The sequence below is a fragment of the Felis catus genome, chromosome B3, assembly GCF_018350175.1.
Source record: "Felis catus isolate Fca126 chromosome B3, F.catus_Fca126_mat1.0, whole genome shotgun sequence".
In the NCBI taxonomy this organism is placed as follows: domain Eukaryota; kingdom Metazoa; phylum Chordata; class Mammalia; order Carnivora; family Felidae; genus Felis; species Felis catus.
The window spans coordinates 120,359,880-120,372,536 of NC_058373.1; the positions used below are offsets into that span (position 1 = coordinate 120,359,880).

The 12,657-nt window shown below is 49.7% G+C and overlaps 1 protein-coding gene across 5 annotated transcripts in view; it reads left to right on the forward strand.

The window, feature by feature from the left end:
* Positions 1–1,414: 1,414 nt before the first annotated feature.
* The window catches only part of FLVCR2 (FLVCR heme transporter 2), a 57,947-nt gene continuing 46,704 nt past the window's right edge, over positions 1,415–12,657 (forward strand). For 3 of the 5 annotated variants that reach the window (XM_045060278.1, XM_019833323.2, XR_002158800.2), the window contains exon 1: positions 1,418–2,489. In XM_045060278.1, the coding sequence (XP_044916213.1) occupies positions 1,785–2,489 (705 nt within the window). In that variant the 5' untranslated portion in view covers positions 1,418–1,784. Of the gene's footprint in view, positions 2,490–12,657 lie in introns of all 5 variants that reach the window. The other 2 variants (XM_045060279.1, XM_003987879.5) reach the window with 2 other exon arrangements.

Here is a 12,657-nt window from a genome sequence, read left to right on the forward strand (position 1 = left end):
AAGAGAGAACGAGTGCAAGCGGAGAAGGACAGAGAGAGAGGGAGACACAGAATCCCAAGCAGGCTCCAGGCTCTAACTGTCAGCACGGGGCCCGACGTGGGGCTCGAACCCATGAATGGTGAGATCATGACCCCAGCTGAAGTCAGATGCTTATCTGACTGGGCCACCCAGGCACCCCCTCCGTTTTCTGATCTTAAATGCAGGCGAGCAGCAGTAACTACATCATAGAATTCCTGTGATGCTTTAATGACATAACGTACTAAATATGTTTAACACGATACAACAAATGCTAGCCTTTGAATAGTTAGGATAGCCAACACTCATGGAATGCTTAGGATCTGCCAGGAATTTTCGAAATACTTTCACGTCTTACATCGTTCAAGCCTCAAAACAACACTGTGAGGTGGGTGCTATCATTTCATCCTCCCTGTTTTACGGATGAAGAAACTGAGGCACAGAGAGGTGGAGCATCTTAATTTACATTACACACCTAGGAGCAGCTAGGCTGGTGTTTGAACCCAGGGAGAATCTGGGCTCTTATTCCTCCCGGGGCTAAAATGGACACTGCGAGAAGGCATTTCTGCCCTGCAGGTCTGACTTTCTGGAGGCGATGACTCGAGGCATTACTCTCTATCACGGGCTGGGATCAACAGGTGGCAGCCCAGGGCTACCTAAAGACCACGTCCAGAGCCAGCGCTGTGCCCCACAACACCGCAGCTCTAAAGAATCTCCAAACTCCCGTCTACCCTCCACCCTCAGGTGCTCGCCTAGGGGGCTGCTCAGGGACCCCCCCCCCCCCCCCCCAGGAAAGAAGAGCCCTACCTCACAGGTTCAAATCTGAGTTCCGCAATAAAGGACCAGGTCCTCAGGGAAAAGCAGCCAGCAAAACGAGTTTCCTGCAATTCCCGTTTACCCCAGGAGCGCAACCAGACTGGGAAATCTACAAATCTCTTTACACCGGAAAGTTCAGCAAGGATCTGGGAGCTCAGCCAAGTGGGAAAAAGTCCGGAATCCCTCTTCGATTCCCCAGAACACTGGAGGCGCCGGGCATCGGTGCCCGCGCGCAGGGAACGGGGACAGGCGCGGAGGAGACTCTGTCTGTGGGGTCACCTCCGCAGAGTCGGTGTTTGTTTTCCTGCGGGCTCCCCTGGGAGGCGCAAATGCATTTGAGGGGCAGTGCGGGGTGGGGGTGGGGTGGGGGTGGGGGTTAACCGGGCGGTTTCCATGGCACCCGGGGCGTGGGGGAGGAATGCACCCCGCAAGCTGTGTCGAAACAACTGCGCAGCCGGACCAGCCCGGCTGGAGAAGGCTGGAGGGAGTGGGGGGGGCAGGAGGGTGGGGGGAAGCCGGGCTGGACGGGGGTGGGGCGGTCACGTGCGCCCGAGGGGGCGGGGCCCCAAGCCGGCCCGGGAGCGGAACCCAGTTCCACCTAGAGGCTCCGTGCAAGGCGCGAACTTTTCCCCCGAGATTTGAGGGGCTGACCTTGGCCTGAACCCCTCGGGAGGACTCAAGGCACCCGTAGCCAGGACCGGGCTGAGTTGTCCGCGGCCAGCCTGGGTCAGCGGTCGGGGGCTGAAGACACCCAGGAAAAGTGGGAGCAGAAGCCTGGGGGTGAGTGCAGGGGAGCTCTGCTAGCAGCTTGTACGAAGGCTCTGGTCTCCGTTTATTCCGGGGTGGGCCAGGGCAAGTGCCCCGACAGCTCGAAGGCGGCAGCCGAGGCCACTGTCCCTTAAGAGTGCTGGAGTCCTCAGCACCTGTCTAGGGCTTCAGCAGGGGCTGTGGTCATGGTGAATGAAGATCCCAACCAACAGGAGCAAAATGGCACGCCCGCGCAGGACCCCGCACTCCGGGTGGACCACAGCGCCTCGGGGCACCAGAGCGTGTCCACGCACCCGAGCGTGTCGATGCACCCGAGCGTGTCGGCCCACCCCAGTGTCTCCATCCACCCCACCGTGTCGGCCCGCCCGAGCAGTTCGGCCCACCCCAGTACGCTGGCCCAGTCCGGTGGCTTGGCCCGCCCCAGTAGCTCGTGCCCCGAGGACCTTAGTGTCATCAAGGTGAGCAAGCGCCGTTGGGTGGTGGTCCTGCTGTTTAGCTGCTACTCCATGTGCAACGCCTTCCAGTGGATCCAGTACGGCTCCATCAATAACATCTTCATGCACTTCTACGGGGTCAGCGCCTTTGCCATCGACTGGCTGTCCATGTGCTACATGCTGACCTACATCCCTCTGCTGCTGCCCGTGGCCTGGCTGCTGGAGAAATTCGGCCTGCGCACCATCGCCCTCACAGGGTCCGCTCTCAACTGCCTGGGGGCCTGGGTGAAGTTGGGCAGCCTGAAGCCGCATCTCTTCCCCGTCACCGTGCTGGGCCAGATCATCTGCTCTGTGGCCCAGGTCTTCATCCTGGGCATGCCCTCCCGCATCGCTTCAGTCTGGTTCGGGGCCAATGAGGTGTCAACGGCCTGTTCCATAGCTGTCTTCGGCAATCAGGTGGGTTGAGTTGTTGGCCCGCGTTCAGAGCAACGGGCGTCGTATCATTGTGTGAGGCTCAGTGCGTTAAGAGTGTGCCTGACTGCACCTAAGCCTGCGGGACACTGTCATTTTCTGACTTCAGCAGTGTTTGTGACTCTGGGTGACTTCGTGGCTGGGTGTGACCGACGGTGGGAGTGAGTGATTGTGACTGGATGGCTGCGAGAGAGAAGTGCAGGGAAACAGAAAAGGAGGGGACCTTTGCTTTCACCAACAATGTCTCCTCCCCCAGCCGAAAGCAGGCTTCTGGAACATACGCCTTCCTGACCTGCCGGTCCACCAGCTTAGACCTGTGATTTCAGGAAAGCTGTTCTTTCTCAGGGAGCAGTCCATGGGAGTGTCAGATTATTCTGGTATCACCAGAACTGGCAGATGTGTTTAGCCTGACGAACCAACTTTCCTAGAGTGCAGTATCTCCTGTAGCACGCAGGCTCTTCCAGAATGCTGCCCTGACGGTTGTTTGGCACTGTTCTTACCTTCGTTTATACACAGCTGAAGTCAGAACAGTGGGAACGATGCTTTGGGCCAAACTCCTGCCCTGGGGGTTAAAGCCAAACCCAGCAGGGTGGAGTAGAAATCTTTCTCTGAATTTCTAAGGCCTAGAAAACCTTTTGGGAAAGGTGTGGAGAGCTCATATCTCAATCCCTTCTCTCACCTTCTTTGTAGAAGGAGGAGCTCAGATTCTTTGCGGCTCAGTTGAGGTTATGATCCCAAAAGTTGGGATCCTGCTTTATCTGGACCTTTGCCTCTGGGTCTCACTTCTTCGCAGGCGGACGCAGTCGTGGCTGTGACCAGTAACCCCTAGTTCTTATAGGATTTTTCCCTTACAGGAGGGTAAAGCTGGGGGATGAAGGTCATGACCTTTGAAGACTCCCAAGGGTGAAATCTCCCTATTTTTAAAAAAAAAAAATTTTTTTTAATGTTTATTTATTTTTGAGACAGAGAGAGACAGAGCATGAACGGGGGAGGGTCAGAGAGAGAGGGAGACACAGAATCTGAAACAGGCTCCAGGCTCTGAGCCGTCAGCACAGAGCCCGACGCGGGGCTCGAACTCACGGACCGTGAGATCATGACCTGAGCCGAAGTCGGCCGCTCAACCGACTGAGCCACCCAGGCACCCCTGAAATCTCCCTATTAGCAACAAAACACGATTCAGACAAGGTCACTGCAATCTCAAACCCATTGTTTGGGGAGGGCAGGATTGCTAACTGGGAGAAGGAAGACCTCAGGTCGCCTGGCGAGATCGGAGAATCCAGAATTTTTTTGTAAACCATAAAGCATAAACGAACAGGTTTTCAGGTGCCTTCTTACACACCTGTGAGGGAACTTAATACTAGATATATCTTTAAAATTTAATGAAACTGTTTATCCATTCCCCACACGCACTCCCCACCGAGGTCAGGAAATGCGAAGAATTTTGCATTCAAAAACACTCTGACAGCATATATTTGTATCACGGAGGCATGTGTTTCATTTGATCTTTTGGGTTTCACCCTAAAAAAAATTATGAAAAACAATTGTTTATGCTTCCTCACGTAGAGATGACCGTGTCTGGTTCTTGGCGTGTGTTTTTACCTTTCTTTTTGAGGAAAGCAGGCTGAATGGAGGAGAAATATTATTAGAGTAACTTGAGCTTTGCTGCGTAGGAAAAAAGGCTCCACAAATTTGTCTAAACAGATTTAAAAAAATTTTTAGTGTTTTTATTTATTTTTGAAGGAGAGAGGGAGACAGAGCATGAGTCGGGGAGGAGCAGAGAGAGAGGGAGACACAGAATCCAAAGCAGGCTCCAGGCTCTGAGCTGTCAGCACAGAGCCCGATGTGGGGCTGGAACTCACGAACTGTGAGATTATGACCTGAGCCAAAGTCGGACGCTTAATTGGCTGAGCCACCCAGGCGCTCCTGTCTAAACAGATTTTAAATGCTATTCCACAGAAGAATTCTTTGTGGCTTGCAAACCTCACACTGATCAGCAAACACCCGTGCCCTGGTAACTCTGACTTCTAGCACCTCTGACATGCTGCACACATGCACCAGCTCTGTTTGCTTCACATTTGTTCATTCATTCATTCATTCATTCAGTATTCATCTGGTACCTGCCTTGTGCCCGACACTGTGCTAGGGCTGTAAAGATAATCCCTGCCTTTGCAAAGTTCCTGTACCAGATTTTAAAATTGCGCCAGGCACTAAGATTCCCATAAACAAATGAACAAACAAACAGACACCCGGACAGACCTACGCATAAAGGACTTATTTTCATTCTCCATGGGGTTTTTTTTTTAAATTTTTTTTTTTTAACGTTTATTTATTTTTGAGACAGAGAGAGAGACAGAGCATGAACGGGGGAGGGTCAGAGAGAGAGGGAGACACAGAATCTGAAGCAGGCTCCAGGCTCGGAGCTGTCAGCACAGAGCCTGACGCGGGACTCGAACTCACCAACCGAGAGATCATGGCCTGAGCCAAAGTCGGACACTTAACGGACTGAGCCACCCAGGTGCCCCTAAAGCGTATATTTTTTTAAAGGGGGCCGGGCAGGATTGTGAGGTTCAAATCTTGCCCCTTGTGTCTGGTTGTTGGTGGTGATAAAGTATCCAGCAGTTTTCTCCAGGATCAGAGCCTCGAACCTGTTTTGGGTTTTGGAGTGCTTGGCATTAGCATCGCCTTCCCACCCACCCTATTCTGCCCCTTTGAGCCTAGCGGGAGGCACAAGAAGGGGGCCTCTGGTCTTTAGGGGAGAAGAAACCAGTGAAGCCCTCAGCTGGGGTGAGACAGGGAAGGAGTCTTAGAACTGCAACCGAGCCTCTTCCCTTTGGCTCTGGCCACTGGCACGGGGGTAACAGCCTGGCATGTAGCAACACTTGTTCCATTGCTTCCGGGGAAATGATCCACGTGGGGTTTTGAGTCACGTGGACAACGTTATAGTGGAAGGGTTGGGCGAGAGCCCTGTCCTGGAGTCTGGTGCTAGCTTGGTGGCATTGGAAGAGAGAGAGATGTGGAGGCCGGAAGAGACCAAGTGAGCTCCAGCCCCGATGAGCCTACAGCACTAAGATGGGAAGGGACTTCCTCAAGGGCCCTTGGACAGCCGAGAACACAGTGTCACCCAGAAGCGGAGTAGGAGAGAATGTTTGCTTTTTGAGTTAGGGTGCAGTAGTCTCCCCTTATCTGTGGTTTCACTTTCCATGGTTTCAGTCACCTGTGGTCCGCCTGGAAACGGATGGGCCTCCTTCTGACTTATAGAAGGTCACCCGTCACCCAATACTGTGTCACAGTGCCACATCATCCACCTCACTCTGTCTCATCACTAGGCGTTTTATCAACTCACATCATCGTAAGAAGGGCGAGTACAGTACAAGAAGGTATTTTGAGAGAGAGAGAGGCGTCACTCACATAACTTTTATTACAGCATATTGTTAGAGTGGCTCAATTTTACTACTAACTGTTGCTAATCTCGTCCTGTGCCTCATTTACAAATTAAACTTTATCATAGGTAGATAATGTGTAGAAAAAAACGTGGTGTGTATAGGGTTCAGGACCGGCTGTAGTTTCCGGCATCCAGTGGGGGTGGCTTGGGATGTTTCCCCTGTGGGTCAGGGTGGACTCCTGTATGCTAGCCTTCCAGAATCAGTTTTGCGGCAGCCGTGGCTGGTTGGGCTGTCGGACGTAGCCCTGGCCAATGGAAATATAGTGCGAGCCACGTGTACAACTAAATTTTCTACTAGCTACATTAAAAAATCGGTGAAATGTACATTTTTTAAAAAGTAGAAAGAGCAAAGGGCACCTGGGTGGCTCATTCAGTCGAGTGCCAGACTTTGGCTCAGGTCGTGATCTCACAGGTCGTGGGTTTCAGCCCCGCGGGCTCTCTGCTGTCAGTGCGGAGCCTGCTTCGGATCCTCTGTCTCCCTCTCTTTCTGCCCCTCCCCAGCCCACTCACACTCTTTCTCTCTCTCTCTCTCTCTGTCAAAAAAAAAAAAAAAGAAAGAAAGAAAAAGTGGAAAGAGCAGGTGAAACTAGTTTTAGTACTCTATTTTCTTTAACCCGATATATCCAGAATATTCTTTCAACATATAATCAATATGATAAAATCACTAGTAAGTTGTTTTACATTCCTTTTTCATACCCTTTGAAAATAGGCATGTATTTCACCCTTATAGCCCAGTCACATTTCCCAGGAATGATGAGATGTGTTCCATAGACAGGTTGAACTTGCAGATCTGGAACAATGATGCTACTTAGGGGGTGAGAAGGGGCAGTTTTCCTTGACCCTTTTAGGGTCTCAAAATTAAACCGATGAAGACAGATTATCAGGAGAACATCATCCACGTTTGTTTCAAAAAAAATTTTTTTTAAAAAAAAATTTTTTTTTCAACGTTTATTTATTTTTGGGACAGAGAGAGACAGAGCATGAACGGGGAGGGGCAGAGAGAGAGGGAGACACAGAATCGGAAACAGGCTCCAGGCTCTGAGCCATCAGCCCAGAGCCCGAAGCGGGGCTTGAACTCACGGACCGCGAGATCGTGACCTGGCTGAAGTCGGACGCTTAACCGACTGTGCCACCCAGGCGCCCTGTCAAAAAATTTTTTTTAATGTTTATTTTTTTTGAGAGAGAGAGAGAGACAGAGTGTGAGCAGGGGAGGGGCAGAGAGAGAGAGAGGGAGACACTGAATCTGAAGCAGGCTCCAGGCTCTGAGCCGTCAGCACAGAGCCCGACGCGGGGCTCGAACTCACGAACCGTGAGATCATGACCTGAGCTGAAAGCAACAGTCAGATGCTCAACTGACTGAGCCAGCCAGGCGCCTCCATCCGAATGTATGATAAGTATTCCATGACATGGGAGCCTCCCCGAGGAAAGGAAGAAACAGTGCTGTGTACATTTATGCGAGGTTTGGTGAAAAGTGCACCATGGCGGAGGGAAATGCCAGGTCAGGAGTACGAAGTTAGCGTGGTGAACTGGGGGAGCTGAGCACGGCCTGCTTGTCAGGGTTCTCCTTGGCATCCCTTTGTCTTCAGAGGTAAGGGTGCTCCTTTGCCTGGTATGGGAGTGGTAACTCTCACAGGAAGGAGGTTTTTAAGGCCTCTTCCAGAGAAGAAGGGCAAGGAGGAGGAGGTCAGGGTGACCTTCTGCTTCTATTTCCTCAAACTCCTTCAGCCCAAAACATTCCAGGTGCCAGAATTTAGAGGACCCTGTCCTGAACCACATCATGTTTCAATATTTCAATACTGGAAATCAGATTCTAGCAGATAAAGATGGGCTCTAGGAAACTGAGGCCAGCCTCGAGGAAGTGGTATTTGCGGGACTGGCTAAAAGTCTGGTAATACTCCGAGAGGCCGGGTGTCTGACACCGGGTCCTGGTCCGTCTGACTCAGGGTCATGAGGTGGGTGGTCAACCTACTCCTGTTGCAAAATCATGGTCATTGGGGTGTGTTAAAGTCTAGGCTTATCACTCGGGATTTTCTTTTTCTTCTTTTTTAAATTTTTTTAAAAAAAGTTCATTCATTTGGAGAGAGAGAGACAGAGAGAGAGAGAGAGAGAGAGCACCAGCAGGGTAGGGTCAGTGGGGGAGAGAGAGAATCCCAAGCAGGCTCTGCCCTGATGCGGAGCTCGAACTCAAGGACCGTGAGATCATGACCTGAGCCGAAATCGAGAGTTGGACACTTAGCCGACTGAGCCACCCAGGCGCCCCCACTCTGGATTTTCTAACGTCAGAGGCGTTTCACGGTCTGAGTGAAGCTGGGGGAGGTGAAGGCAAACTCTTGTTCTCCGCTAGCGTTTGCTCTTGTTACTTAAAGCACGTGGAGAGCCTGCCCTCACGGCTGACCACTTCTGGGCCTCCCCTCATGCACCGGAAGACAGGAATAGACCAGGGCCGGGAAGACAGAGACAAGTGGTGACTGACTTGGGTGCGTCAGTGATGACTGATGGGGTGGGGCCGGTGCCAACCCTCAAATGCTCCTGGGGGCCAGCCAGGTCTTAGAAATGTGATAGAGTCGAGATGAAATTAGGGTGTGGTGGGGTCACAGCAAACGTGAGAGCCCCCTCCCCATCTACAGAGAGCAGCTGCTTCCCTCCCGCCAACTGTTGACAGACAAAGCGGGACCCAGCGTTACCCGATCTCACTTGGGCGTGGTGGTTGTTGAAGGAGAAACAAGATATCCAGATTTTTAGGTGAAGTCTGTTTGGTTGGTTTATTTGTTTTTATTCTGGTAAAAGAGACATCATGTGTAGCATTTTAACTCTTCACGAGGGTCCAATTCGGTGGCCTTAAACGCCTTCACGGTGTTATGTAAGCGTTACCGGGCTCTATACCCAAAACCTTTTCATCTCCCTCAACAACTCTGCACCCATCAAGTAGCTCCTCCAGTCCCCCTCCCTCCAGCCCAGAGTGACCTCTCTTCTGCTCTCTGTCTCTATGCATTTGCCTCTGCTAGGGACCTCATATAAGTGGAATCAGACAATATTTATCTTTCCGTGTCTGGCTTATGAAATCTATTTTTTTTTTTTTTAATGCTGATAACTAATGCGTAAGTGTGTGTTTAATTATATTCTATCTTTTGAAACTGTGGATCAGAGAAAACTTACAGTTTGGCACCTGGGTGGCTCGGTCGGTTAAGCATCTGACTTCGGCTCAGGTCACGATCTCATGGTGTGTGAGTTTGAGCCCCCACGTCGGGCTCTGTGCTGACAGTTCAGAGCCTGGAGCCTGCTTCGGATTCTGTGTCTCTCTGCCCCTCTCTTGAGTGCGCGCGCGCGCGCTCTGTCTCAAAAAGAAATAAGCATTAAAAAACAAAAAACAACAAAACCACCAAACTTCCAGTTGGAGACTTCTAGGGAAGTGGATTCTAGTTTTCCTGTCAGTCGGAAAGTACGCACCAAACATACAGGCTGGCAGAAATGAACTTGGGGTCTAGCAGCTCTGGGGAGGAAACCAGACCAGTGCTCCAAGCCAAAAATGGTGATCGCACCTCACCCAAGGGGCTGGATAAAAATCCAGAGGCCTGGGCCCCTACGAGGACTTCCTTAACTGGACTCTCTAGGGGCGGGGCCCGGGCTTCTGTCTTTTCACCTGGCTTCCCACGTGACACTACCGATCAGTTTTTGAAATCGCCAGGAGAGAGGAACAGCAGGCCATGGGAAGGCAGCCTCTTGCTCGAAGCTACGTTATTGTCAGGGCAGACAGATTATGTGCTTGCTGTATGCAGTCTGGTGTGCAGGTGGGAGCAGCTGGGAGCTCAGCTGCCCATCCTTCAGATTGAGGGAAGAGACTGGGGCTGGGGGGTGGGGCTCGTAATTCGGATTCATTTAAGGTTTTGAACATATACTCCAACCCCTGGCGGGGGGTGGGGGGTGGGGGGTGGGGGTGGGTGTTGAGGGCAGGCTCTGGTGGAATGTGAGGTGGAACCTGGCTGATGCACCCTATTCCTTTTGTTTCCTTGACCTTCCATTCAGGGCACTGGAGAAGGTTCAGGTTGGCCTGGTCTGACTTGTATCTTGTCTTTGTTGCCTTGGTGCATTGTCGCAGGAGCCTGGCAAGTCCGTGGAATCAAGTCTAAGTCTTCGGGTTAGCCCGCTAAGACCCCTGCTCCTCCCCATTTCTGTCCAGCTTGTCTCTTGTTCCCTCCCAGTCTGGTCTGTCTGCTGTGACCAGTGAGGCTCCTTGATTCTCTCCTTGGAGAGACACTCACTGCTTGGGGAATAAGCCTTATGCCTCGAAGAGTGACATCAACGAGATGGTGGGTCAGGAAGCTTCAGACCCTAGCTCCCCCACAGAAATGTTAAATAAACTAGAAACCAGCTAAAATAATTTCTTTGTGGGAATTCTGGAGGTTCGTCAAAGATAGCAATCAGGCAAACACCCGACCAAGATAAAGCCACATTCAAACTGGTAGGACATTTCACGGCCTCTTTGCATACATTTTCCCTCCCTCTCCCCCCCCTTCCCCATGCTGTGCTCCCGAGGACTAGTTCCTTTCTGCAAACTGAATTTGCAACACTGTGACCTAATTGTATTTTTGTGCACTAACAATGAACAATCCAAAAAGCAAATTAAGAAGACAATTCCACTTACAGGAGCATCAAAAACAGAACACCTAGGAATAAATTCGCCCAAGACTGCTGGAAGACTTAATATTGTTAAGATGGAAATACTACCAAAAACAAATCTCCAGAGTCCATGAGTTCCACATTAGAATCCCAATGATGTTATTTGCAGAAATAGAAAAATGGCTTCTAAAATTCATGTGGAAATTTAAGGGACACTGAATAGCTAAAACAATCTTGGAAAAGGACAACAAAATTGGAGGTGTCACATTTCTTGATTTTAAAACTGATAACAAAGCTGTACTAATCATGACAGTACGGTATTGGCAGAAGACATACATATAGACTGATGGAATAGAGAGCCCAGAAATAAACCCTCACATATGTGGTCAAATGATTTCAACAAGGATGCTAAGGCCAGTGGAAACCATTTACTTAAAAAAAAAAAAAGACTATTTTTTTAAATGTTTATTTTTGAGAGAGAGAGAGACAGAGAGACAGAGAGACAGAGTGTGGGCAGGGGAGGGGCAGAGAAAGAGGGAGACAGAGAATCCGAAGCAGGCTCCAGGCTCCAAGCTGTCAGCACAGAGCCCGACACGGGGCTCGAACCCTCAAACCATTGAGATCATGACCTGAGCCGAAGTCCAAAGCTTAATCAACTGAGCTGGGCACCCAGGCGCCCCCCTTAAAATACTATTTTTTTTTAGAGCACTTTTAGGTTTTCAGCAAAATTAAGTAGAAGGTACGGAGATTTCCCATATACTCCCTACCCTCCACCTCCACCATGCATAGCCTCCCCCATTCTCAACATCCCCCACCAGAGCGGTATATTTGTTAGAATTGTTGAGCCTACATTGACACATCATAATCACCAGTCTTTTCAATAAACAGTGTTGAGAAAACTATAAGCCACCGTGGCACATTTGTTACAATTGATGAACTTACACTGACACATCATTATCACTAGCCTTTTCAACAAATGGTGCTGGGAAAACTGTAAGACCGTTAGAAGAAAGCGTAGGGAAAAAGCTTACTGATGTTGGATTTGGTGATGATGGCAATGATTTCTTGGTTGTCATACTAAAAGCATGGGCAACAAAAGAAAAAAAATAGATTCAGTGGACGACATCGAAATAAAACACTTCTTTGCACCAGAGGACACTATCAATAGAGTGAAAAAGTAACACGTGCAAAGGGAGAAAATACTTTCAAATCATGTATCTGATAAGGGGTTGATACCCAGAATATATAAAGAACTCCTCCAGTTGAACAATAAAAGAAACAATCTCACTTAAAAATGAGCAAAGGACTTGTAAATATTTCACCAAAAAAAAAAAAAAAAAGACATACAAATAGTCAATAAGCACATAAAAAGATGCCCATCATCAGGGAAAGGCGAATCAACAGCACAACGAGATACCATCTCACACTCAGTAGGATGGCTACAAAAAAAGAAAAAAGAAGGAAACAAGTGTAGGCCAGGGTGTGGAGAAACTGGAGCCCTCAGTGCATTGCTGATGGGATGTAAAATGGTGTAGTCATATGGAAGACACAGTGGCAGTTCCTTAAAAAATTGAAAATAGAATTACCATGTGATCCAGCAATTCTACTTTTGGGTGTTTACCCACAAGAACGGAAAGCAGAAGTTAAACAGTTATCTGTATGCCCCTGTTTATAGCGACATCAGTCACAACAGCCAAAAAGTGAAAGCAACCTGAGTGTCCATCTACACATGCGTTACGTGATGTACACATAAAATGAAATATTATTCAGCCTTGAAAGGAGAGGAAATTCTGACACATGTCACACATGGATGAACCTGGAAAATGTGAAGTGAAATAAGGTAGTCCACCAAAGGAGAGATACTATACGATTCCGCTTATATGAGGTGTTGATGTGCCTCTTTTTTTCTGATGCCAGCCGGTTCTCCAATTTTCTAGCACCAGCTGGGTGTCCTACAATTCAGTTTAATTCTGACACCAACTACTTGGAGTTAATGCTGACCAACTCCACCAGCAAAGGCCTCAGTTCCACAAGACTGCCTCCACTGGAGATGCCATTGGAAAGTCCTGGTGGTGGCAGCCATATTTTTGACTG